This window comes from Maniola hyperantus, chromosome 3, assembly GCF_902806685.2.
Source record: "Maniola hyperantus chromosome 3, iAphHyp1.2, whole genome shotgun sequence".
In the NCBI taxonomy this organism is placed as follows: domain Eukaryota; kingdom Metazoa; phylum Arthropoda; class Insecta; order Lepidoptera; family Nymphalidae; genus Maniola; species Maniola hyperantus.
Window position 1 is genome coordinate 7,813,833 of NC_048538.1, and position 25,925 is coordinate 7,839,757.

General features: G+C 35.4%; 3 protein-coding genes across 7 annotated transcripts in view; 2 read left to right on the forward strand and 1 right to left on the reverse strand.

Annotated features, from left to right (window-relative positions):
* MICAL-like (protein) overlaps nucleotides 1-9,223 on the forward strand; it is a 26,544-nt gene extending 17,321 nt beyond the window's left edge. For both annotated transcript variants that reach the window (XM_034984698.2, XM_069508580.1), the window contains exons 12-14: nucleotides 281-380; nucleotides 1,629-1,767; nucleotides 3,326-9,223. In XM_034984698.2, the coding sequence (XP_034840589.1) occupies nucleotides 281-380; nucleotides 1,629-1,767; nucleotides 3,326-3,501 (415 nt within the window). In that variant the 3' untranslated portion in view covers nucleotides 3,502-9,223. The remainder of the gene's footprint in view (nucleotides 1-280; nucleotides 381-1,628; nucleotides 1,768-3,325) is intronic.
* On the reverse strand, nucleotides 8,031-10,851 carry LOC117996615 (nuclear cap-binding protein subunit 3-like). The gene is made up of 3 exons (XM_034984720.2): nucleotides 10,623-10,851; nucleotides 10,241-10,535; nucleotides 8,031-9,246 (listed from the first exon to the last, which is right to left on the reverse strand). The coding sequence occupies exons 1-3, from the start codon at nucleotides 10,710-10,712 to the stop codon at nucleotides 8,210-8,212; spliced, it is 1,422 nt and encodes a 473-aa protein (XP_034840611.1). The 5' UTR covers nucleotides 10,713-10,851; the 3' UTR covers nucleotides 8,031-8,209.
* A 770-nt stretch (nucleotides 10,852-11,621) lies between these two features.
* LOC117996622 (polymerase delta-interacting protein 3-like) lies at nucleotides 11,622-23,204 on the forward strand. Of its 4 annotated transcripts, none has more exons than XM_034984736.2 (8): nucleotides 11,622-11,989; nucleotides 12,281-12,455; nucleotides 14,114-14,198; nucleotides 17,489-17,626; nucleotides 18,234-18,390; nucleotides 18,902-19,085; nucleotides 20,781-20,968; nucleotides 21,379-23,204. In XM_034984736.2, the coding sequence occupies exons 1-8, from the start codon at nucleotides 11,925-11,927 to the stop codon at nucleotides 21,464-21,466; spliced, it is 1,080 nt and encodes a 359-aa protein (XP_034840627.1). In that variant the 5' UTR covers nucleotides 11,622-11,924; the 3' UTR covers nucleotides 21,467-23,204. The 4 variants fall into 4 exon arrangements, with proteins under 4 accessions (XP_034840627.1, XP_034840625.1, XP_034840626.1 ...); XM_034984734.2 differs by having other exon boundaries at nucleotides 11,627-11,989; nucleotides 21,376-23,204; XM_034984735.2 differs by having other exon boundaries at nucleotides 11,635-11,989; nucleotides 14,117-14,198; nucleotides 21,376-23,204.
* The last annotated feature ends 2,721 nt before the right edge of the window (nucleotides 23,205-25,925 follow it).

The following is a 25,925-nucleotide window of genomic DNA, read 5'->3' on the forward strand; positions in this document are numbered from 1 at the left end:
CTTAAAATGAAATCATTTTATTTTAAATTGTTTATGTAGTTTTAAATAGTTTGATTTGTTCCCTTCTTATCACAAATGTGTAGAAAATCAATCTGCATTATAACAGAGTTGTCCTACCTAATGCCAACAGCAGTAACCCATCAGGGATAATCTCATACAAACGGGTTCTCATGGTAGGCCTTTTCTATGTAACTCAATACTACAATAACATTTTTTAGTGACCTTCGATGCAGCGGCGAATACACAATATTGTACTTATAGCTATTTTCCTTTTGTATAGACGAAGGCAACAAAGACTTGAACAAGAGCAGGCTGATATAGAGCATGAAATCAGGGTCTTACAGTCAAGGCCCGCCGCCAACAGAATTGATGCGGACAAGGTAAAATGTTTTAATATATTATTTTTACCCTAATATTATATATTACGTACTTGAACATAATCCATACTATCCATACTAATATTATAAATGTCTGTCTGTCTGCCAGCTTTTCACGGCTCAACCGTTCAACCGATTTTAACGAAATTTGGTACAGAGGTAGCTTGCAACCCGGGAAAGGACATAGGCTACTGTTTATCCCAGAAAATTTAGAACCTAAATCCACGCGTACGAAGTCGCGGGCATCAGCTAGTAATATTATAAATGCGAAAATGTGTCTGCTAGCTTTTCACGGCCCAACAGTTTAACAGATTTTGATGAAATTTGGTACAGAGTTAGCTTATATCCCGGGGAAGGACATAGGCTATACTTTTTATCCCAGAAAATTTAAGAGTTCCCACGGGATTTTCAAAAAACCTAAATCCACGCGAACATCATCTAGTAAGTAATATGTGAATTTAATTAAGCTCTTTGATTTTCTGGGATAAAAATAACCTATTTCACTCTCCAGGCTTTAGCTATTATCCATGCAAAAAAACAGCTGTGATAGCCTAGTGGTTAGGACGTCCGCCTTCTAATCGGAGGTCGAGGGTTCGATCCCGGGCACGCAACTCTAACTTTTCGGAGTTATGTGCGCTTTTAAGTAATTAAAATTTCACTTGCTTTAACGGTGAAGGAAACCATCGTGAGGAAACCTGCATACCTGAGAGTTCTCCGTAATGTTCTCAAAGGTGTGTGAAGTCTGCCAATCCGTAATTGGCCAGCGTGGTAGACTATGGCCAAACCCTTCTAACTCTGAGAGGAGACCCGTGCTCTGTAGTGAGCCGGCGAAGGGTTGATCATGATGATGATGCAAAAAATCACGTTGATTCGCTGCGGGGTGTGATTGAAGGATAAACATAACTTCGCATTTATAATATTAGTAAGGATAAAAAGTGATTCTACAGAACCCAAAGAGCAGTGACAGTGGCGTTTGTATGTGGTCAGCCTAGTGGTTATTGAGAGGTCGAGGGTTCGATCCCGGACCTCCAATTGGTCGGAGTTATGTGCGTTTAAAACAAATATCACTTGCTTTGACAGTGAAGCAAAACATCGTGAGGAAACCGGCATGCGTAAGAGTTCTCCATAATGTTCTCAAAGGTGCGTGCAGTCTGCCAATCTGCACCTAGCCAGCATGGTGGATGACCCTTCTAATAAAATAAAATAAATCTATCTCTTCTATGATGACTTATAACTGGGAGTGTGCTGCAGGCGCGCGAGGAGCAGCTGGTGTCGCGGCTGGTAGAGGTGGTGCGGCTGCGTGACGAGCTGGTGCAGCAGCTGGACGCCGAGCGCCGCCGCGAGCGCCAGGAGGACTACGCTATCGCTGCCTCCATCGCATCCAAGAGAGGTACTACAGCATTTCTAACTTCTTGCTTACCGCGAAAACTAGACTGCAAATTTAAAACAGCGAGGGACTTGAATAAAATTTTACAAAATTCCGTTTTTATGGTTCCGTATTTCCAGAGGATAAAAGGATCCCATATTATAGGACTTCCCATAACTTTTTCTGCGAGGGTAGGAGACGAAAAGGTCAAATTCGGACACCACGGACTACCGACTGAGGTCAAGGTTGCTTAACCAGCGTGATCGTTTGATATGCGCTGTTACAACTAGGCCACACATCCTTCAAAGTTCATTAATACCTTCGCGATTATTCAGGCGGAAACATAGTTTTAAAATGCGACAAGGTAACGTGATGGCAACCACATACGTGTTTCTTACGTTCATATTATCTCAGTACCAGCAATAGCATAGCAATAGAACGCTGGATGAATTGTTATGTAGCATTAATACCCATATTATAAATGCGAAAGTGCGTTTGTTTGTTGGTTTGTCCTTCAATCACTTCGCAACGGAGCAACAGATTGACGTGATGATTTTTTGCATGGGTATAGTTAAAAATGTGGACAGTGGCATAGGCTACTTTCTATCCCGGAAAATCAAAGAGTTCCCCCGTTTTTAAAAACCCAAATCCACGCGGACGAAGTCAACATATCCAGTCAGGAAACCATTAAGAGAATCAATCACCGATAAAAATATAAAACAGATTCTAAAGAAATATTTTATTGTGTATAGAAGCAGGCGTTACTTTGCGGAAGTCCATGATATACAATGAACCAAAAGCTTAATTTGCTGTAATCCGCTAAAACAAGTCGAATCTGTATGGTGCAACATGCAGCATGCGAAATGCACCGCCCGCCCTCCCACTGCTAAACATGCAGGAAGAAGCAGCCACCAGGCAAGCAATACGCACCACCACCAAGCAGCACCACACAAATCCCAAACACAATCGACGCACGTTTCGCCCCGACACCGGAGCATCCTCAGGAGATGTAGACCTTACAATGCACAATTGCAAAGTGACGCGCGCGGCAAACGCGCCGTCTTAAATACCTTTACCCCCAACTGGTCCCCACTACATCGCTCCGCCTACTACCCCGCACTGCCTCTATACAAATTGAGAAGCTGTGAATTTGATAAACGAATGTTTAGCAGTGGGAAGGCGGGCGGTGCATTTCGCATGCTGCATGTTGCACCATACAGATTCGACTTGTTTCAGCGGATTACAGCAAATTAAGCTTTTGGTTCATTGTAAATATTTTATTGACTATATACATGAAATAAGACAAGTGCAACCTTTTATGGAACAACCGGTATATATGCTTGGGCGATCCGCGATGCACAAACCGCTTTGGCGTTGGCTAGTAGATTGAAAGGTGCGCGGTGCGCGGTGCGACGTCATAAGGCGTAAATCGCGAGTATTCAGTAACATTTCGTTAATTATCGACTTACATTTTACCTACCAATATAATTTACCTAATAAAAAAACCTTGACATACAATTTTTTTGACAAAGTTGGTAGTTAACTTAATAAGCAAGTAACTAACAGTAAATTATTGTTTCAGCACAAAGGAACAGCGAATCCAATAGTTCATCAATAAAATCTGCCGATGCAGTGACGCCGCTGAAGAAAAACAAAGTAAAGGACAAAGTTAAGAAACAATTGAAAAAGGCGAAACATACGCTAATTTCGAAGAAAAAAGACGAGGACAAACCAGAAAAAGACAAAAAATCTAAATGATTTTAAATAACGCTTTCATCTACTTCACTAACATAGATCTTTTTAAGTTAATTATTGAAATAAGAAGACAAAAACAGATAAGTACTTAGGTACCTACTTACATTTCCGATGCGGAAATTTAGACTTGACAGTCGTCTCGACATGAGGGCGCGAAAAGTACTTAAGAAGACTGAAACATTCCACTTAAATTGTATGAGTAAAAAAGACACTAAAAAAACAGCATTTAATACATTTTATTGAAACTGTTTACTGTAGGTATAAAAAATTGAAAACTGTCACTGATTGCATTTTCCCGCAGGTTAGATAGTAGGCGCGTATAAATCCCGCAAATTGCTAATGCACGTGGCCGCCATTTTAGTGACGTCAGCATTAGACTGAAGTTTCGAGCTGATGGTATATTTTTACTTAAATATACGTCAAATGGCGTCATTTCGATGTTAATGAGACATGGTTCCAGCGCAATACCAATTTGTGGGACGTATACTGACATTCATTATTATTCATTACATTATAATAACTGGCATATTCGAATTTTTAAGACATTCCTTTTACATAGCTTTAATTCAGTAAGTCATTTTTGATTTAAGCCACTCAGTTACAGTCTACATAAAATAGCCCTGACATGTCAGGGCTATTTTATGCCCAGACCAGGAGGCCCATATTTTGGGAAATAATTCTTCTTAGGCTGGGCCGTGCTTCGCTTCTTCTCCATAAAGATCTGTGGCAGGTACCACATAATTAATGTGTCGAGTTCGGTGCGTGCTACTCACTAACCTCTTCTAATACAAGTACGCTAGACTTGCAATTGCTGATCTGTTTTTGAAGCAACTTGATTTTAGCCACTTTGGTTGATAGCAGCAGTGGGATTAGATGATCAGAGCCAAAGTGGCTAAAAAGTGTACTTGGAACTAAAGGTTAGTTATGAGACTGTCAACACGAGACAAACACAGTGTTAATTAATTAAATTTCCTGTACGCTCGGCTGCGAGGCGCTTCGAATTGGCACACAAAAATATAACTATGTATTAAAGGCACACCTTTTCCAGGGTACTTGTATAATATGTCCATTTCAGTGATGCTACTAAATGTGTAATCAGCGTTTATTATAATTTTTTTATCTAAATTATTTTCTTGTTTCAAATTCCACAATGTTTTCTTTCAAGGGTTTATACTTGTCATAGGTATAAAAGCACAAAAAAATTATACATTCTTAAACAATTATACACGACATAATGAGCTCAAAACTTATAAAAGTTAATTATTTTGGTGCACTTATTGTATTGGAAATCAAACTATTTTTTTAAGTTAACAGTGGCACCGATTCTAAGCACAACCTAATTTTAGAGTATTCGCACCCTCTTCTTACTATTGTAATATGAAAAGGACAGAAGCAGTTTGACATTTCTAAATTTAATTTTTAGATGGTAAAACCCGTGTTTTTAGCACGCACTCGCGAACGTACTGTTTAAATTTGTATTGTGCACTAAAATTTAGAGTCTTTAAATGTGAAAGTCATGTTCCGTTCCTTTTTTAGCATTAGTAAAAAGAAAAGGATGCAGATACTCTAAATTTAGTTTAGAGAGAGACTAGAGAATCGGGGCCATTATTATTCACAGCTTTTAAGGTCGTATATTTTATCAAAAATAAAATTGTCTGTCAGAAAACTTTCTGTCGCACTCATTTTGCGAACATCAGAAACGTACGACTGTTCCAACAAAATTTACTGATTATCTGACTGAGACCTAAGGGTCACGTCAAGTAGGTTCAGAATGCATGAGCATTTGAGTTGGGTGGTGGTCGAATGCTTTCTGCCGTGAGACAGGATTTTTTCTGATAATATACGGCCGGCTTAATGCAACAAAATAATGTGTCTAGTGGAATCTCAATGCATTGAGCTATGCTATTATTCATAAATCTTTTTTTTTCAGTTTCAATTTAAGTAATTACATAATATAGTATATGTATAATTATATAATATATTTTCAATAAATATATTTAATACAAGACTTAATACAAGAAACAGCGTCCAAATTAAGTTTAAATAGTATATTAGGTATATTGTGCTATGACTTATTGTCAAATAATTTTCTATACCTACTTATTTTTACAAGTGGCTACCTGTTTCCACTTATTTTTCGATTATTATTTTCGATGTTAATTAAATAATTGGTATTTTTGTTTTTTGTATATAAATTTATTACATACAATACATACATTACTTCCAAAGGTGCTTTATCAATTTGTTTTAATATGTTACTTATGTTTAAAAGTGGACAAAATATTAACAATAAAATATAACATATTAAGTAGATACATATAATACAAATAAAGTTTATTTCAAGTAGGTCTACTTTAGAGGCCGTTTTGTAACTTAAATTCTATCTTTAACTAGTTTGACTTTTATTATTTTACTACTAACTAACTCCTAAAAGCTATATCAAGTAAACTATATTTTGTTACATACTTATAACAATGTAACTACTGTAGTGGCATATTAAATATATTAAGGGCGATTGAGTTAAGTATTTATTGTAAAAAAATGTCATAACTTTTTGACTGTAAATTATTATGTACCTACCTATACTCAGTCCACGAATAGAAATTAGTATAGACTCTGTTACGTAATCCCATACAAATGACAGTAACAAAAATCTCAGTGGGCGTTAACCATTTCGAGTCATCAACCTATCACAAACATGTTTTCAAATAACCCTTCTTTGGGATTTGAGGCAGTTGGGTAAAAACATTCAAAATTCAATTCGAATATGTTTTCAAAAAACATTTGAAATTCAATTCGAAAATAAAGTTTTGTTTGTGATTGGTTGGTGAGTCAAAATGCTTAACTGAGATTTTTGTCTGTCATTTGTATGGGATTACGTAACAAACAGAGCCCTAAACTAACTTCTTTCCGTGGATGGAGTATAGTAGAGGTATATTATATTTTTTTTATTAATTCTGTCATTCTTACTTATTTCTATACCTACTTATTTATTGTCTTAGGTGGATACATAATTATTATGATTTTTTATGATTTAGAGTCGGGGCTCGTACCCTAATATCATCATTTATTTCAGAGATCGAATTATTAATATTAAGCTACAGTTAACATGTTTCACCTCTGAATATTCTTATTGTAACAAAATAATTTGTGTAAGTCCTTACAAAATAAGCACTCAAGTATAAAAATAGCTTTTATTTACAATTGTTGCAATGGAATCAATATAACACTCGTATTGTTCTTTCTTAACAATTTTTAGATACTTTGTTTACTATATTTACATTTGTTGTGAATTAATTATATTTTATCAAACATACTTCACTTTAGTTAAAAACACATAGGTACTTACACCACCACACAGACTTTATAAATGTCTTTAACAAAATGTTTTTTTAGCTATATGAGCACTTTTTGAATTAGTATCTACCTGTAAACGCACAATTTTTTTTTTTTAATATGAGCTAAATATTGATAAAGTTGTTTTATTTAATCAAATTATGCATGAATTAACTAACCCTGGATAATTCATTCAGTCTGTAAGTACTATTTATAAAGCGTATAGTGGCCAAATTATGTTGGACAACCCATCTGTATTCTGTATATTCTTAGGCCTAATAAGTTTCTATTTTTTTTAAGTCTTGGTCGTCTGGTTTCGTCTTGGTGTTGTCTTGGTCGTTTCGTGGTGTTGTGTTGGTCGTCTTTGTCGTGTCTTGGTGCTGTTTTAGTCAGGTCGTGGTGTTGTATTTGTCTTATCATGGTCTTGTCTTTGTCTTGGTTTCCTCTGTGTCGTGTCTTGGTATTGTCCTGCTCTTATCTTTATCGTTTCTAGATCTTGCCCCTGGCCTTGTATTGGTTGCGGTTAGCAGTCGAAGTGTGATAGCGATAAGTAGGTAGGTATTTACTTCAAATAAATATTGGGGAGCGCTCGATCTATCTTTCTTATGCACTAGATGATTTGCGCTGGCTAGTGTCCGCCATATTTTTTGTGACGTCACCCACCTAGTATCATGTACACAACTAAGACTGACGCCACACGACGCGTTACCGGTGCGTTGCAGCGCTGCACTGCTATGAATTTGAGTAGGTATTGGGTGCCACACGGGCACTGCGTTGCCGCTCCGGAAAAAAGTATGGCGTTGCAATGCACTCACTCCCTGCTTCGTCTCTCTAATCCCAAGTCCATTGCGCGTGCGGTACGGCGCCGCACGACACCGTAACGCATCGTGTGGCATGGTACAGCGATTTCTATGTAGGATGAGGCAGCGGTACCGCTCAGGCGCCGCACCGCCATCGCAACGCATCTTGTGGCTTCACTCCTCATTTGTAAAAATCAACCTGTTTAGTGCAGTTCAACTGCAGGTGACGTCAAATAATTTTACCAACAATGAAAGATAATTAAAAGAATATTTCACCATGTTTAATACTTTTTTATTGTTTCAATTTATATAAGTAAGCATTTATTGTTTTTAACTTATGAACCTGATCATTGATACCTAAGCAATAAATTGAGGATGCATCAGAGAAACTCAAACTGCTGGATCATTCTTTTTATTCAGTCATGAAAATAATGTACTTATTTACGTAAATTTTTTTTAAACCATACACTTGTTTCCCGCGATTGCGTGGTTTTTACATCTGATTTTAATATAACAACTAAATATAAAAAAAGCAAATAGGTACTTTACATACTTATTTGACTAGTAAAATTGATTTATTCATCAGCATAATTATTGTCTATTTCAATACGTAGATTACATTGTTTTGTTTTACCAAGTTTTTCTCTTAAGTCATCTGATTCATGTTTGTGATCATCTGATTTATGTTTGCGTGTTGTTAAAATTTGTCTAAGATCTTTTTGTGCCACAATCTGTGGCTTGCCTTCCAATCTAGACCACACATCAGAGGAATTTTTTGAGGTGCTGGTAATTTTTTGTACCCTGCTCATGATATTATGATCTGACTCATTGCATGAGGATGAATCACTTGAACTCGAGTCTTCTTCTGGTGCTACCTTAACACCTAATCTAGATTGTATATTTCTTTGCACATAATTTATTCTAGAATCCTTTTCCTGTCTTGTTGTATCTTTAAATCTAAACTTGTCTGACACTCTTGTTTCTCTTGGAGTGAATGTACTTCTCGAGTTAATGACCTCTATTGACAAAGGGGCATAACCGTCATCTTCCTCAACTTTGTATTGTTTAGGTAAGTTTTGTTTTCTTTGTTTTGATTCTTCATCATCAGCGTGCATTCTCATTCTAGGTGTTTTAGATTTCATCTTCCATTCTGAATCTGAAGAACTGCTCTCAGTGTCACTTTCAACTTTAAAACTTCGTTTTCCAAGTCGCATTGCTAATCTCTTATTTTTTATGTCTACGGCTGGTTGTCCTTTAAGATTATCTTCTTCAAAGTCTGTTTTGGGCAACTTTCTTTGAAATACCTCTTGATGATCATAAACTCCCCATGATCTACATAAATCGCCCCATGGATTTTTCCCCAAAGTGTTAATGTTGTCTTCATCATAATCTTTTTTTAATTTTTGTTCTGGCATTTTTATAGGTGTTTTCTTATCACTATTTGTAGCAAAACGCATCAATATTAAATCTCTTTTTGGATGAGGCATTCCTTCTCTCCAATGGTATGTAGATTTTTCGTGTAGCATTTCATTTATTTCCTCATTTTTAATTTCTCTGGAATGCACCAACAAAGCTAATGCAACAGAGATGTGATCTTGACAGACAACATTACCTGAAATGATTACTTAGTTGTAAAATTAATATTTTATACTAGATTATATTGTAGATTAGATAGTACATTTGGTTCTCTTATTTGTAAATGGATTGTGGTCAAATTCAGATTGGACTTTTAGTCTCAAAAAGTGTGCCATGCCATACTTTGAGAAATAAATAGTTTTAATTTAGACTAGTCACATTGCACTGCTTTATTTATTTTGACATGGCTGAAATTGTTGTAATAAAAATGAGCATGTTTAGTGACTTCTAGCGCAGGTTGCAGCAGCACACCATGTGGAGAGTCAGCTGATACTCACCAATATATAACTTTTTTTTTAAATTTATAGACTAGAGCTAGCCTGCAATCACATCTGCTGGCAAGTGATGATGCAGCCTAAGATGGAGCATGCTTGCCTAAAATATGCCTATTCACATAACTGCACTAGCCGTGCCTCTATTTGCCGCCTCTTGCCACTGTGACTCCTTGCTGTGTCAACTACTAATCTCTTGAGACTAAGCTGGAACGAAGTCACTGGAAACTCAGGAAACACTTGTTCAAAATGAACTTATGTGAAACCTCAGTATTTATAGAGGGGACCTACTATTGTTAGATAAATGATCAGTTTTATGTCAGGACCATTTCAACAAATTCCCCACGAGCAAAAACTACTGGTTATGAAAGGTTTGTTACGCCTTTTTCACTAATTACGTCCTTACCTTTGTTCTATGCTGTTATGCTTGCTACCAGTGTTGTATTGGGGCCGATTCTCTTGTACACAATTTCTAAACTAAACTAAATTAACAGGTCTAAATTTAGTGATATCCTTTTCCGCAAGCAACATTATGAAAGGAATAGCAATAGATTTAGACATGCTATTTTAGTTTAGTTTAGAGATTGTGTGTACACAATCCGTGTATTCCGTTCCGTTGTAACGGAATTAGCTACATTGGTTCTGTTTCATGACAAACTACAATTTAATGATAGGAGACAAATTTATATGGAAACTTACATGAATTTTCATCAATCCATTCCAGAGACACCGGTTTATAATCTTCTAAATACTCAAAAATATCTTTTGTGGTCAGACCATGCATACCATTCAAATGAAGCGTATCAAATCTAAAATGTCGTTCATTTCCACTTTCTATGCCAAAATTATGGTAAAGTTCATCGATTTGGGTCTGACTAACCATCCTGTTCCCACTGAGATCTAAACCAAATCGTTTTGCTCTCTCTTCAAGCTTTGAAGCATCAATTTTGTTTAACTTTTTTACAAGTGGGCCATGTTTATCTGCTGTATATAGCTAAAATAAAAAATATATCGTTTGAATTATTAGTTCATATTATTGACTAATTACAAAAACATACTAATATTATTCTTTTGTACATACCACAGTACATTTTGTATCAGTTTCATTGGCCTCGTCTACGAGCATTTCTGTATCGTCACTCATTTCACCTTCTTCTTTATCTTGTTCCATCTTTAATAATTTATTCTGGTTATAAAACGACAAAATATATAATAATTAGAAAACAAATAGGATTTTTTAGTAAAGAAACATAATTTTGACCATATTTTAACTTTTTATTTCAATTGTCAATTGATATAAAAACGTAAAGTTGATAGGTACCTACCAGTACCTACCTATCGATAGATAATATCTGTGGATAATATAGGACAACTATCAACTATCAAGGCTCTTTTGGCACTTGAATGACATTGACAGGGGGGCGTAGTTGTAGAACAAAGGCTGCCAGTAAATAAAATCCCTCAATTTTACAGAATATATTGAAAATTGGGAAAGCCATCCCAATTTCCAAATCGAGAATAATAAAACCGTTTATTTGCAACTTATCATGTTTATCTGCTCAAATACTATATTTACCTAGTGCTAAATATAGCTATAAGATGCAGACACATTTTTGTTCTGCGTATAATTATTATTATCGATATAGTGATATTATGACATATGGAATGGCTCTAGTATTTAACAAAAACAGTGAATTTTAGATTTATTTACTTAGCAACACCGCATGTAATGGGACTTCGGGGACCTTGACAGTTGACAGGGACAGCGCAGCGTGACACTCTGACACTTCACAAGATTGAGGCTTGAGCCTTGTCGCAATAATAGGCTACTTGACAATTTTTTTAAGTTGGTCTTAAATGGTTAATATTTGTCCTATTATATCAAAAAAATTAACACTATATTTTTTTGCGCCCTAAAAACCGTAAAACTTTAATTTAAAAAAATATTTTTTAAATTAAAGTTTTACGGTTTTTAGGGCGCAAAAAAATATAGTGTTAATTTTTTTGATATAATAGGACAAATATTAACCATTTAAGACCAACTTAAAAAAATTGTCAAGTAGCCTATTTGAAACCCCAGAACTCTCTATGAAAAAACTGAACATGAAAAAAAACGCGCGTCCGGTGGATTGTCAAATTGTCAATGTTGTCTATGGTTGTCTAGATGTCAATTGTTTTGACAAGACGGTTGAATAGAAAAAAACGCGTTTTGGTGTTGTTATTTTATCTAAAATATTGCATTAGGTACCTATTGATTTGCATTTTACTCCTAGTACATCAGTAGTAAAGCTAGGATAAAATATATAATTGCTTAAGTGCCCAAGATTTTCTGTAATAACATAGATTGTTTTTTAAAATATAAAAGTTAAAATACCATACCGACATGGCTTCATATATTGACATGAGTTTGGATGATATAATACAAAAAAAGAGGAGGGAAATCGCAAGGTACTTAATTATTTCTAGGAGAACTGTTATTTTCTGCTCAAAACGCCTAATTTCTAATACATTTTAACATATTATATTTCTAATTTAGTAATTGATAATGATATTATAAGCCATAGCCCGTTGTTAGAGAATTCAGGTTGTTTTGAATTGAATTTTCATTAAAATTAAGTACTTAATACGTTATGCCTCTTATGTTTCTTATGCTACACTTAGCCTTTCTCCAGTTCTTTTTTCATGTTAAATTATTATTAGTGGGATGTCGGTTATTATTAAAATTTTATTTGCTTACAGACCTAAGTCAAAGATGAAGACTCAGTTGCCTATAAAAAAACTGAATGTGATAGATGCAAGGAATAAAATAATATCTAGAAAACGCACCCAAATAATGGATGCTAGAGAAATATTAGCAGATATTGCAAAACAAAAAGATGCACGGCTAAGATTACAAGAGCTAAGAGCAAAAAAGGTATATATATATATTAAATATTTTAGGTATTAAATATATTCTGTCTGTCAATCTGTCCTTGTGGCTTTGTGTCACAGCTAGACATGCTGTAAATAGTTGTTATGGCAAATAATATAATCGGTTAACGATTATTTAGCATTCCCGATAGTGTGGTCAAATTATTTACCAAAACTATTTGACATCAATTAATATGGTAATATATAAGTTATCAGTAATAAAATATACATAACAATGACATGCCTTAAATGGTCTTGAAGCTTCCAACAATCCAACATTGAGTATCTGCACAGACACAACAAAGTAGCCAAAATCCTTCACCAAGAGCTTACTCTGAAGTATGGTCTCCTGGTTGTAGGTTGCCTTATTACAAGTACAGACAGGTGCAGATACTCGAGTACTGAGGTGTAATCCTTCGCCCTGTACAAATATGTATTTATGTAATCTATATGTAAGTTTATTTATTTTTATGTATGTGAGTGTATCATATTTCTTTTCAGCTTTTATATGAATTTATTTTGTACACAGGCTTGAGAGTAAAAAATATATGAATAATAATTCCACATTTTATACATTTCCTAGGGGCATTTTGGAATCGTATAGAGTGCCTAGGAAATGTATGAAACGATCATGATGATAAATTCATATTTCATACTTTGCCAAAACAAGCTTAGTATTTCATGAAATGACTATGTATTCTATAGAATCACTGAGTTTAATACATTTTCGGTATCAAATAATGGCTAACATAATATTATCTGTAATTTTTTCTGTTGCCCGACAATTATTTCTCCATTAATAGTGGTTAATGATGGCACTTACAGCCATTTCATTCATAAACAAGTATGTATGTGTTATACTTATAAATGTTCTGAATAATATAAGACATTTAGGCACCAATTTTTTTTTTCAAATTGAAATCAAACCTGTTACTAATTCATAAGCAATAAAAATATGTTTTATGGTTAAAAGTCTACTTTAGCTCTGATCGCCATTGATTTACTCTTACTGTTGAGGAGTTTCATCCTCCATCTCTGACACTATTCACAAAATTTATATGAAACCTACGACAGTATACATTTATAAAAAAACAGATTGTGAAAATCTGTTTAAGAGTTATGGGGTAACATTGACAAGAATGGGGAAATCTAAGACTATAGGAGATACAGGAAAACTGTCTTAGCAACTATTAGGTCTTTTTTGTGAAAACAGTTTTGGCATCTTAAATCATGAATTTCTTGGTCAAACAACCACAACTTGTGCTGCTCGTTTAACATGATACACACTACAGGAATTTCGCTATGTAGCCTTTCTGTGATTGCCATACAACGCGTCGTGAACGTTTTCATAAGGGCCATAACACGAATTTCGCGATGTGGATGTTTTACAGTGACCACAACGCGTTGTGACCTGTTTTTTTTTGCTCAATGAACGTTTTCGGTCTTTGAACGCTTTTATATATATACAGGTCGAAATGGCAATCAGGGTATGAACCGGGAGGCCCCGATTGCCATCTCGACCTGTCGCGTAAGCTCATTATCTGACACATTTTGCCGTATACATGGCCTGCGTTATAATTAAAACTAATTGAAAATGTGTTGCTGGGCTCTGGCTTTAAATTACTATGTATATTCATTTACATTAAACATTTTATGTTGAAGCAGGCAATGGCAAGAGTACCAGGAGTAAATCCCCAATATCATCGGAAACTAACTCATTACAAGCATCCATCTAGAAAGGAAAGAGGTCAGTACTATTACATTAAAAACAACTATTATGTTGGTAAGTATAAATTAGCATCACTCTGCCGTCCTAAAGCTAAAGTGTCGTTAACTACCACAACCAAGTTTCGAGATATGATCAAAAAAGCGCGAATTTATGAAGAAATGATGCCATTTGATAACTAATAACCGTATCCAAAACTTGAAACTATGAAAATGTAGTGCAAATAGAGCACTTTTGAATAGCTGTATTTTTAAGTTTCTAGAATAAATAATAATTAAAGCAGGACAGTTTTGGCTTTTTAGTCTAGCATTTTTTCTAACAACGTCTTGTATTTACATAACTTAAATGTCGTTAGATTACCCTTTAAGACGTTTAAGGCTTGGATTGCATTTACTTTTTTCATCGTTTTACGAAACTTAAAAAAAATTTATAATTACTAAAGTAAAATGACTCTAAAAGACTTTAACGACATTGTAGGTTAGGTTATGATCCTTAAAACTATCAATAACATAACACTTAAAATGCGGCTTTTGTAATTTAAACACATTTTAGTCTAGTAGAATAGAAATGGTTTGTATACAGTAGCGTTTTTTGGGGAGAATTGCTAAACTAAAATGTGGTTTATTGCAAATGATCGAACCGTAGCGACGTTTTAGGTTAGCATTGTTTATAAAAATTTGAGGTTTTCCAATGAAAGTAACGGTAACTACAACAATTGAAAGAGGAACAGTCCGAAAGTAGTCTCTTATTTTGTTAAAACTTATAGTATTAGTACTAGAAATCTGTAATTTGGCATGGGTATAAATATTAATCACGCCGACAAAGTGGTGAAATAAAATTGTGATAAATATTATTTTTAGGGTGGCTCTCCTACATGTAAAGTGGGGGTGAATTTTTTTTTCTCGTCTACCCCATAGGGTGAGATATCGTTGAATAGGTCTTTTAAAAATACTGTGGGTGTGGGAACATCATTTTTCAATTTCTAGATCCGTTGTAAAATATGATGTTTTAATTAAAGTGCTAATTTTTATTAGAGTCAAGTGTCTACCCCCTTTATCAGCCATATGGTTGTATAAAGGAACGTGAAAAAATTCACAGCAGTAGTATATAATATAATCAATTTTAAAGGAAACTATCATGGCTAAGTAGGGTTCACAGGTTAAGGAGTTGTATCTGTTTTCCGAGGTTAATTATTGTACGTAGATATTACGAGTAGCATAATATTAATGTATATTATAGTTTCATTGTATCTATTGTATTTGTGATTGATCGTAATCCTAATAATATTTTTTCCAACTTCCCCTGTGAAGCTGGATTTTATGACTCTCTCTTCAGTTACCATCGTCCTTTGTGGGCCCGTTTGTACAAGTGAACCGTGAAAAACCATGGATTTCAAAATATCCTCCGTATTCATAAATAAAATAAAAGCACTATCTTAGGTCAGCTGTAATAATTGTGACATTACAAAATCCATAAAATCATACAATTTTCCTTTTTTCTTCATATTATGTCCTCTTGTTTTCTTCCCACTACGCTATCATTCCAGAGTACAGTGAGAGGTTTGAACTCATTGGTTATTTTGCCTATTGGTGCAAACGTTTGATTGAATGCCACAAGGCGTTTACAGAAAGCTCTCGCAGGCGCACTAGTCAAAGTTAGAAGCTTTTGAAATGTGGGTATACAGAAGAATGTTGAGAATCTTTTGGGTACAGTGTATCAAAAATGCAACTGTACTACAGAGGCTAAGTGAAGATGTTGAAATCCTGAAGACCATAAAAGTGCGGAAGTTGGAGTATTTCAGCCACATTATGAGAAATAGCAAATACGACTGCCTTCAGCTCATTATTCAGGGGAAAACAGCCGGCAGTCTTACCACCAGGCCGTAGAAGAACATCGTGGCTAAAGAATTTACGCCAATGGTACGGGAAGAGTACCCGATCTCTTTTCCGAGCAGCAGTGTCCAAGGTGTAGATAGCTCTAATGATTGCCAACCTCCGATAGGAGACGGCATTGCAAGAAGAAGAAAGTCACAACCTCGCGAGATGCGGGAATAGTTAGAGACATTAAAGTTATGTATTGCGGGATAGAGTTATTTTAGGATAGGAAACAATATTTTTTTGCAAAATATCACTAAACTGTAACGCGTTTATGTGTCATTAAAGACATTTTAGTCTAGCATTTTCGTTAAAAGACATTTAAGTTATGGAATAGTGCACCATAATTTTGGAGATAAACTTAATTTAAAAATAAGTATAGTGACTTTAAAGACATTTTAGTTAAGGAATTTAAGAAAAAAACCAGCTTTGAGACATTTTAGACTGGCAAATGTCAGTTAAATGCGTTTAAGTGTTGTTATCATATGAACAGGTAGTTATTTAACGACGTTCTTCATATTGCTATTTCAAAAACTACAGCAGCTAGGAAAATACCGGTTAGATTGGTCGATAGAAAAAAAAATTCTAAGTAAGATAGCGTTAAAAAGTCAAATTTGGCCAAATGTTGGTTAACGACGTTTTAGCTTGAGGACGGCAGCACTGGGCCAATCAGTGCTGGCTTTACATTATTTCAAAGTCTCACCGTGGTACTCAGAGTCGCTAATGGTTACTCAAGATTGAGTTAAAACAAGACAGATTTATGTGAGAGATATAGCTCTGTCTCGTTTTAACTAAACTTAAGTAACAATTAAGCAACTGAGTACGGCTGTTAACCAATAATTTCATTCCAATGCTAGACTAGAATGGACTGTATTGTCTGTTGGTATTATTCCAAGATTGTTCACAAAATCCTCTATTACAGTATGCGGCCGAAAGTAATGTACATCGACCTTTAGAAGGAGATAGCCAAAATCGTTGAGACCGACAAAACGTCATATAAATATAAGTATGAGTGACAGAGATAACGCTCTACAAAGCCAAAATGTCATTCTAAAGACGAGCAATAAGTCTCTCAATAGCTCAACCGGTACCGGAGTGGACAGAAAACCGAAAGATCGACGGTTCAAACCCCGCCCGTTGCACTATTGTCGTACCTACTCCTAGCACAAGCCTGACGCTTAGTTGGAGAGGAAAGGGGAATATTAGTCATTTAACATGGCTAATATTCTTTAAAAAAAAAAAAAAGGTTGATGTATGTATGTATGTATGTATGTATATACTTTATTGCACCACAGAAACACAAATGGACAGGTTACAAAAAGAAATCTTAATAAGTAGGTACAAAAAGGCTGATGTACAATATTATATCTTGCCGGCTACTGTAATCGGCTGCATACTGTACACTGATTATTGGTCTAAATAGAACATTATTTTTAGTGTTTACAGATTTATCAAGGCAGGTTGTATCTCAACCACTTACTGCAAAACCAATAAGAAGGCAAAACCTCAATAATAATAATAGAAACTTCATGGAGGACAGGTCTATAGAATCCAGATCCAGGTCTTTTGGTAATTGTGAGTATTTTTTTATTTATTACAAATGCAATCAAGCTATGATGCTAAAGCTCATAATACAGGGTGTAACCAGGACGCTAGCAAAAGCGTTAACGTTATTGTTAAACTACCTACACACAATCCAATACCAATAACCATATGGCTCAGTTTGTGGTTTTAGTGACTTAGTATTTTTCAAACCTGCAATGTATAGCGTGCAAAACTCGTGTCAATGCCCCGCCTGCGCCGCGGCATTGACTCCGAGTGGCCTTCTTCCGTAACGTTCGTTGACCTCTGGCGTTGCATTATTTGCAATATATCGTAAAATTTTACAAAATTATAGAATTATTTAAATTTATTTTTTCGCATTTTTTTTGTGGTACCATATCAGCAATCATCAGTACTGTCACCCGTCTTGTTTTTGCCTGCGTGCTGGTTACAGCCTGTAAATATACACTCATTATATATTATTTGTGACTTAAGTATTCCACAAAAATGTGCAAGAAAAAACCTAAAACTCGACTACTTTTTCCTGCCAGAATGCACCATTTTTAGGGCTTCATTTTATTTCTTTACTTCTACTTCAAGTTTTCTTCTGTTATTTTTTATATGAATTGTTTTATTTCAGCAAAACATATGTTGAAGCCAATAATTAGAACAGTGGAAAATGATATCGAAATTATTGATGATCCAATGGAAGATAATTATAACATTTCCAGAACAATGTCTAATCGTAAAGCGAGTCTACAACTTAAAATTGTTACTCACAATAACAATTCTTTCAGGTACAGATTTGATTATCATAGTCATTTATTACAAGAACACGTTTGAATACAGGCAACATGAGTACAGTACGCGGCCGAAAGTGATGTACATCGACCTTTAGAAGGAGATAGCAGATTTGTAGAGCGTTGTCCCTGTCGTTGAGACCGACAAAATGTCATATAGGTATGAGTGACAGAGACGACGCTCTACAATGCCGAAATGTCATTCTAAAGACCGATGTACATTACTTTCGGCCGCGTATTGTACCTATGCAAGATGCAACATCAATGGTTTATGGTAATGGTTGTCTAGTAATTCCAATTGACTCAGAAATACTTTTAAAAAAATCAGATTTGACCAGCATTCAACGTTTTTCATGAATATCTCCAGATTCAATACACATTGGAGTACCTAGTACTGAAAAGTTTGTAACTATTACGATTTTATTTATTTTTTCAGTTTCCTATAATACAAGCTCAATAATTTTTAATTAGAAAAAAATTATAATCATGAATTACAATCTAATTACAGAAGTGCTACTATAGAAAAGGAAAGAGAAAAGAGTCCGCCGCGACCCCCATCGATTTTGAAGAAAAGACCCATGGCTGCTTTGCGTAGTGAAAACAACAAAGTAGAAAAAATAGAGAAACCTGCCACCGAGTTCAGGATTATCGTCAGTAATTTACGTAGCTCTGTGACAGCTGGAGACATTGAGGTATGAGACTGAAGAACTTCCAACCTGTTTCTTAAGAGCTTCCGAGAGGGTCAAGCACGTAAACTTATGCTTGAACTAAGCATTTTGACCGTTTACAATGCTTGCTTGATGCGTTAGTCAAACATTTACTTGCTTGACGACGCGTGATTAATGCGATTTTATATTTTTGCTTGATCCGACGTTCGGACAGTGATTGAGATATAAGAAAAGTGTTTACTTGATCAAGCCGCTCGCATCAAGCAAAATAAATCTACTGCTTAAATTTAAATCTAAATCTAGTGCTTGACCTTGTTGGAAGCCATTTACACAGTCAATCTAAGTCGGATCTTTGATTTTGATCGCTGCTCGTGATCTAAATTAAATCTCACTGTGTGTGGACCAGCTAATGCCACCCCCTAAAGCTAGCTATTCATGGTACATATATCAATTCCTGGCCATAGAAATCAGTTATCCGATATTATTCATCCTGTTTTAATTATCCGATATTATTCATCCTATTTTAATAATAAAACAACATGTTACCAGTGCGAAGCTTCTTTACTTTCTTTAATTACTGGAGGAGGAGGAGTTCCATCCTCTTTCCTGAAACTATTTAACACATCTTCACGTTTTACATGAAACTACATTTTAAAAAAAAAGTGAAATCTGGAAATTTAGTAATTATAAAATTCCATACCCCTGCCAGGAATCGAACCTGGGACCTCCCACTAAAAAGACCACAGCGGCAGCGCTCACAACTGCGCCAGAGAGGTCGTCAAATAATAATATAATCAATCTACCGAAACTATAATAATCTGTCGATAAGTTACTTCGCGAATCGCGGTGTTGTTATTTGTTAAAAGGGACCACCTTATTTCTCTCTAATCTACAAAAACCTGTAGTCCGATCTGAAGTTGCAATGTGGCAATGAGCACAGTCTTAGAATAAAGATCAAAAATCAAAATATACTCAAGCCCGGCTTAGATCTGTTTTTAGGGTTCCGTACCTCAAAAGGAAAAACGGAACCCTTATAGGATCACTTTGTTGTCTGTCTGTCTGTCAAGAAACCTACAGGGTACTTCCCGTTGACCTAGAATCATGAAATTTGGCAGGCCAGGTAGGTAGATCTTATAGCTGACATTTGGGGAAAAATCTGAAAACCGTGAATTTAGGCTTAGATCACATAAAAAAAATTTAATTGTGGTCATGAACTAATAATTAGTATTTTCAACTTTCGAAGTGAGTGACTATATCAAGTGGGGTATCATATGAAAGGTCTTCACCTGTACATTCTAAAACAGATTTTTATATATTTTTATGCATCATACTTTTTGAATTATCGTCCAAAATGTCGAAAAATACGACTGTAGTACGGAACCCTCGTTTTTTTTTTTTTTTAAAGAATATTAGCCATGTTAAATGACTAATATTCCCCTTTCCCCTCCAACTAAGCGTAAAGCTTGTGCTAGGAGTAGGTACGACAATAGTGCAGCGGGCGTTTGAACCGTCGACCTTTCGGTTTTCAGTCCACTCCTTTACCTGTTGAGCTATTGAGGCTCTTGCGCGAGCCTGACTCGCACTTGGCCGGTTTTTGTACAATACATAGTCGTATCCTTCAAGGGTGTTCAGATTGGACTACCTACTTGAATTGCGCGCACTATATACTATAACTATAGGTAGATTACAGGTGAAAGATTAATTATTATTTTTTACTAGGAGCTATTTGGTGATGTCGGGGGCATGGTAGAATCTCGTCTAGTGAGACCTGGGACTGCAGAAGTCCTTTATAAGAGTCTTGAGGATGCTCAACGGGCTGTCGAGCTTTACCACAATAGACAATTAGATAAGCAACCTATGAATTGCTTGCTTGTCACTCCTCGCACTACAGCTCCTGCACCGTCAAGGTAAATATACAAAACATAGTTTTTCCATATTGCATTGCTAAGACTTATGACTTAATCATGATCAACCCATCATCACTCACTACAGAGCACAGGTCTCCTCTCAGAGTGAGAAGGGTTTTGGCCTTTTTTAGAACTTATTTGCAGTGAAAGAAGTATTGTGCTATTGCCACAACTGACTATATTCAAAATCTTTTATTTTGTTAGTCAAATAACATAGTCTAACTGAATTACTTATGTTTTATTAGTAAAGTTATTTTAGCATTTAAACTATCTTGAGTAATGTCCATTATAAATATAGATGCTCCCGACTGTACTCACGTCACGTGGTTAGTTGATGTAAGCCCTACTAGTATCAAACCCATCTGGGGTCCTTTTTCACAGGACTTACTTTATTTTATTTTTTTCAGTAGCAGTAACAAGCCAGCCCTGTACAGCACAAATTCAAATGTTGAACCGGACATATCTACTTTCCATAAAGTATTATTTAGCAATTTCTAGCCTAAATATTTTTATGGACGTTTTATTGACTGTTCTGTTTATGTATACCTACTTATAAGAATATTACAGTGTGCAGATTTTTTAGATATTAAAGCAGTTTACTATGAACTAATAATCAAAATCACATGGATTTGACTGTTAAAAATCGAAATCATTGTTAAAAATCTGTAGTGTTACAGTTCTTTCAGTTATATAATTATATAGTTCAGTTAAATACACTTTTTAGGGTTCCGTACCTCAAAACAAAAACGGAACCCTTATAGGATCACTTTGTTGTCTGTCTGTCGGTCTGTCAAGAAACCTACAGGGTACTTCCCGTTGACCTAGAATCATGAAATTTGGCAGGAAGGTAGGTCTTATAGCAGACATTCGGGGGAAAATCTGAAAACCGTGAATTTGTAGTTACATCACACAAAAAAAAGTAAATAGGCTACTTGACTCATATCTAATTTCATCCAATAAATGATTATTTATTATAGTATTTTGCTTAAGACAACGAAATATATCAATAACAATTATTAAAAACGCAGGATGGATATATAAATCCAATTTAAAAAAATACAGTTTTTATTTTTATTTGAAACGCAGAAAACGCTGTCAGCCATGATGTGACTTCATTAAATATGTAAACAAAGAAATGTTATCTCTATGTCACGCGGGGACTAACGTAGTATCCATATATATAAAATTTAAAGTCCTGATTAACTTATATATCAACGCACAGCCTAAACATCTAAACAGCTGGTCCTAGATACATGAAATTTAGTGGGTGTGTTCTTTGTAGGTAAAGAGAAGGTATCCACTAGGAAAAGATTTTTTGAAATTCCACCCCTGAGTGGGTTAATGGGGGTTTGAAATTTATGAAGTCCACGCGGGCGAAGTCACGAGCATAAGCTAGTTTTTATATATTTCTAAAAACTCATAGTAAACATAAAAAATATCGTTTTCTCTTTATAAATTGAATAAGTTATTAAGTAAGACTTACAACAAAGTGATCTTTGCAAAATAAATTTGGGTTGAAGTCGTTAGTCATATAGGATCCCTTTAAGCAAGTCTTCGCGTGTTACGTATATTTATTTCACTGGGCACTCTAATCCACAACTTTCCTGTCGTCTTTATCGATGCGTTTTTACATTCTCAGATGATACAATAACGATATTTACTATATTTTTCATGTAAACTAGTATAGAAGTCATGTTTATTAAACTTTGGGAGGTTATGCTGTTGTTTACAAATGCATGACGTCAGAGCACAGATAATCTATCGGTCAAACATGGCCGACAGTGTTTTCAGCTGTCTAAGAAAAATATATTTTTAAATTAAAGTTTTACGGTTTTTAGGGCGCAAAAAAATATAGTGTTAATTTTTTTGATCTAATAGGACAAATATTAACCATTTAAGACCAACTTAAAAAAAGTGTCAACTAGCCTATTGTGGTCATGGACTAATAATTAGTATTTTCCATTTTCGAAGTTAGATAACTATATCAAGTGTGGTATCATATGAAAGGTCTTTACCTGTAAATTCTAAAACAGATTTTTATTTATTCTTATGCATCATAGTTTTTGAATTATCGTGCAAAATACGAGACTGTGGTACGGAACCCTCGTTGCGCGAGCCTGACTCGCACTTGGACGGTTTTTCGGTCTTAATAGAGTATAAATCTGATCATCTGTACTTACTGTAATAAATAAACGCTAGTATTTAAGTTTTTAAATAAATAAGTTCTTTCGTAAAATTGCTTGACTTTGATTTTATACCTGAATCCATGTACCCTGTACTTAAACCTATCTACAGGGTACTAGTAGAAAGCCGGCAATAACGAAGACAGGTGATAGTACAACCTGGATGATTATACCTGATGACTACAAAAAAATGCGAATTAAAATTAAAATTTATATTTTATAAAAAATTTACTCAATAGTGTTTTCTTAAAGTTCGATCTCTATTGCAAACTAGCAACCGACCCTAGCTTTGCACGGCTATGTTATTACAATTTTCTTAACGATCTCTATTTTTTTAAAAATAAAATAGAGCCTATGTTATTCACAAATAATGTAGCTTTATACTGGTAAAAAAATCAAAATCGCTTCAGTAGTTCCAGAGATTACCCCCTACAAACTTACTAACTATACCTCTTTATAATATTAATACTAATAGTATATCATAGTATACTTAGATAAAACATCTGACCGATACTAGAGGTCAACGAACGTTGCGGAGATTGCTGCGTCGTAGACGGTCAAGTTTTGCACGGTATACATTGCTGGTTTGAAAAATACTGATATTATAACTAAAACTACAAGTATTAGGCAAATGGTTATTGGTACCTATTGGTTAATGGATTATATTTAGGTACCTAGTAGGTATAATAGCGCAAAATTTTTGCTAGCGTTTCAATTACACCCTGTACAGGGTGTAACCAGAACGCTAGCAAAAACTTACAGCCGTACTCAGAGTCGCAAATTTACTTAAGATTGAGTTAAAACCAGACAGTTTTTTTTTTAAAACAATATTGGCCATATTAAGTGACTAATATTCCCCTTTCCTCTCCAATTAAGCGTCAGGCTTGTGCTAGGAGTGGGTATGACAATAGTTCAACGGGCGGGATTTGAACCGTCGACTTTCAGTTTTCAGTCCACTCCTATACCGGTTGAGCTATTGAGGCTCTAAAGATTTATGTGAGAGATATAGATAGCTCTGTCTCATTTTAACTAAACTTAAGTAACGATTAAGCGACTCTGTGTACGGCCGTTAGTGTTATTAATATACTACCCGAACACAATCCATACAATCCAAAATGTGCTATCAAATTCACTTTTAGATTGGCAAAACCTCTTTTTTTTTGCATATAGACATTTCTATGTTAATAAGTCAGAAATCGGGTCGCTATGTACAAAATTTAAAAAAAATAGTTTGGCTGATCGCGTTTTTCCAATCCCTGACTGCTCATTTCGAACACAAAATTACAATTTGAAGAAAATTGTGGAAAACAAGGTTATGGATGGGGATCTTAAAAACGCCGCCCGCATTTTGTTTTCTAGTGATACACTGGCTCCATTCAATGATATAACGCTGGAAGCCTTACGTGACAAGCATCCCTTACCAAATACCGATTCTGTGCTGCCAGATCCACCTTCTAACACTTCTTATTTACAGATAAAGGATGAAGAAACTTACGCTGCGATAATGTCGTTTTCTAGTGGCTCTGCTGGTGGCATGGACGGCATAACGCCACAACATCTTAAGGATCTTGTGGGAGTTACTGCTGGGGACGCCGGCAAGGCGCTACTGAGCGACATTACCAGACTATGTAATTTCATGTTATCTGGCGAGGTAAATTCATCCTTTCTACCATTCCTTTATGGCGCGAGGCTTTGTGCTTTCAATAAGAAAGATGGCGGCATCCGTCCCATCGCTGTTGGCTGTACTTTTCGCCGTTTGGCGTCAAAATTAGCGTGTAGTCACATAGTCTCTACCCTAAAGGATAAATTCCAACCTATTCAAGTTGGATTCGGCAGTAAAGGAGGTTGCGAAGCAGCAGTTCATTCGGCTCGTACTTTCTTAACGAATGGCGAGGTTGAGGTACTGCTGAAAGTAGATGTAAAGAATGCTTTTAATTCTTTGGACAGGGCAACTTTGCTGACAGAAGTCTCAACGCAACTTCCTGAAATTTACCCATATGTTTGGCAATGTTACAGCTCTGCTTCTAAATTATTCTTTGGAGATAGCGATATTAAGTCTTCTGTAGGCGTTCAGCAGGGGGATCCTTTAGGTCCGGCCCTGTTCAGCTTAGGGATCCATAACCATATCTCAAATTTAACATCTAAATTTAACATATGGTATCTTGATGATGGAACCATTGGCGGCAACGTGGATGACGTTCTAAAAGATCTTAATCATATTAAGCAACAGTTTGGGAAAATTGGTTTAGAACTTAATTTTTCGAAATGCGAATTGTTTTTTACAGAAAAACTGTCGCAAGAAAGAATTCTATTGGCCTCTGAATTATTCAATGAAATTTCACCTAATATTAAAATACTTGATAAACGTTCACTTTGCCTTCTCGGTGCTCCTCTTTATAATGAATCCATACAACCACTCTTGGATCAAAAAGTCAGAACATTTTCGGCTAATACCGACAAATTGGGCACTCTAAATTCTCACATTGCATTTTCGATCCTAAAATATTGCCTTTTTGTACCTAAATTAATTTACATTCTCCGCGCGAGCCCAATTTGGAAATTTCATGGACTACTCGATAACATGGATGCCACCCTTAAAAGTACACTAGAACAAATTCTAAATTTAACTTTTGATGAGCACTCCTGGAACCAAGCAACTTTACCGGTCAAGTACGGTGGCATCGGCGTGAGGAAAATTTCCAGTGTAGCTCTTCCGGCTTTTCTGTCCTCTGTGCATAGTATAAAAGAGCTTAGCTCTCAAATTCTCAAATCCA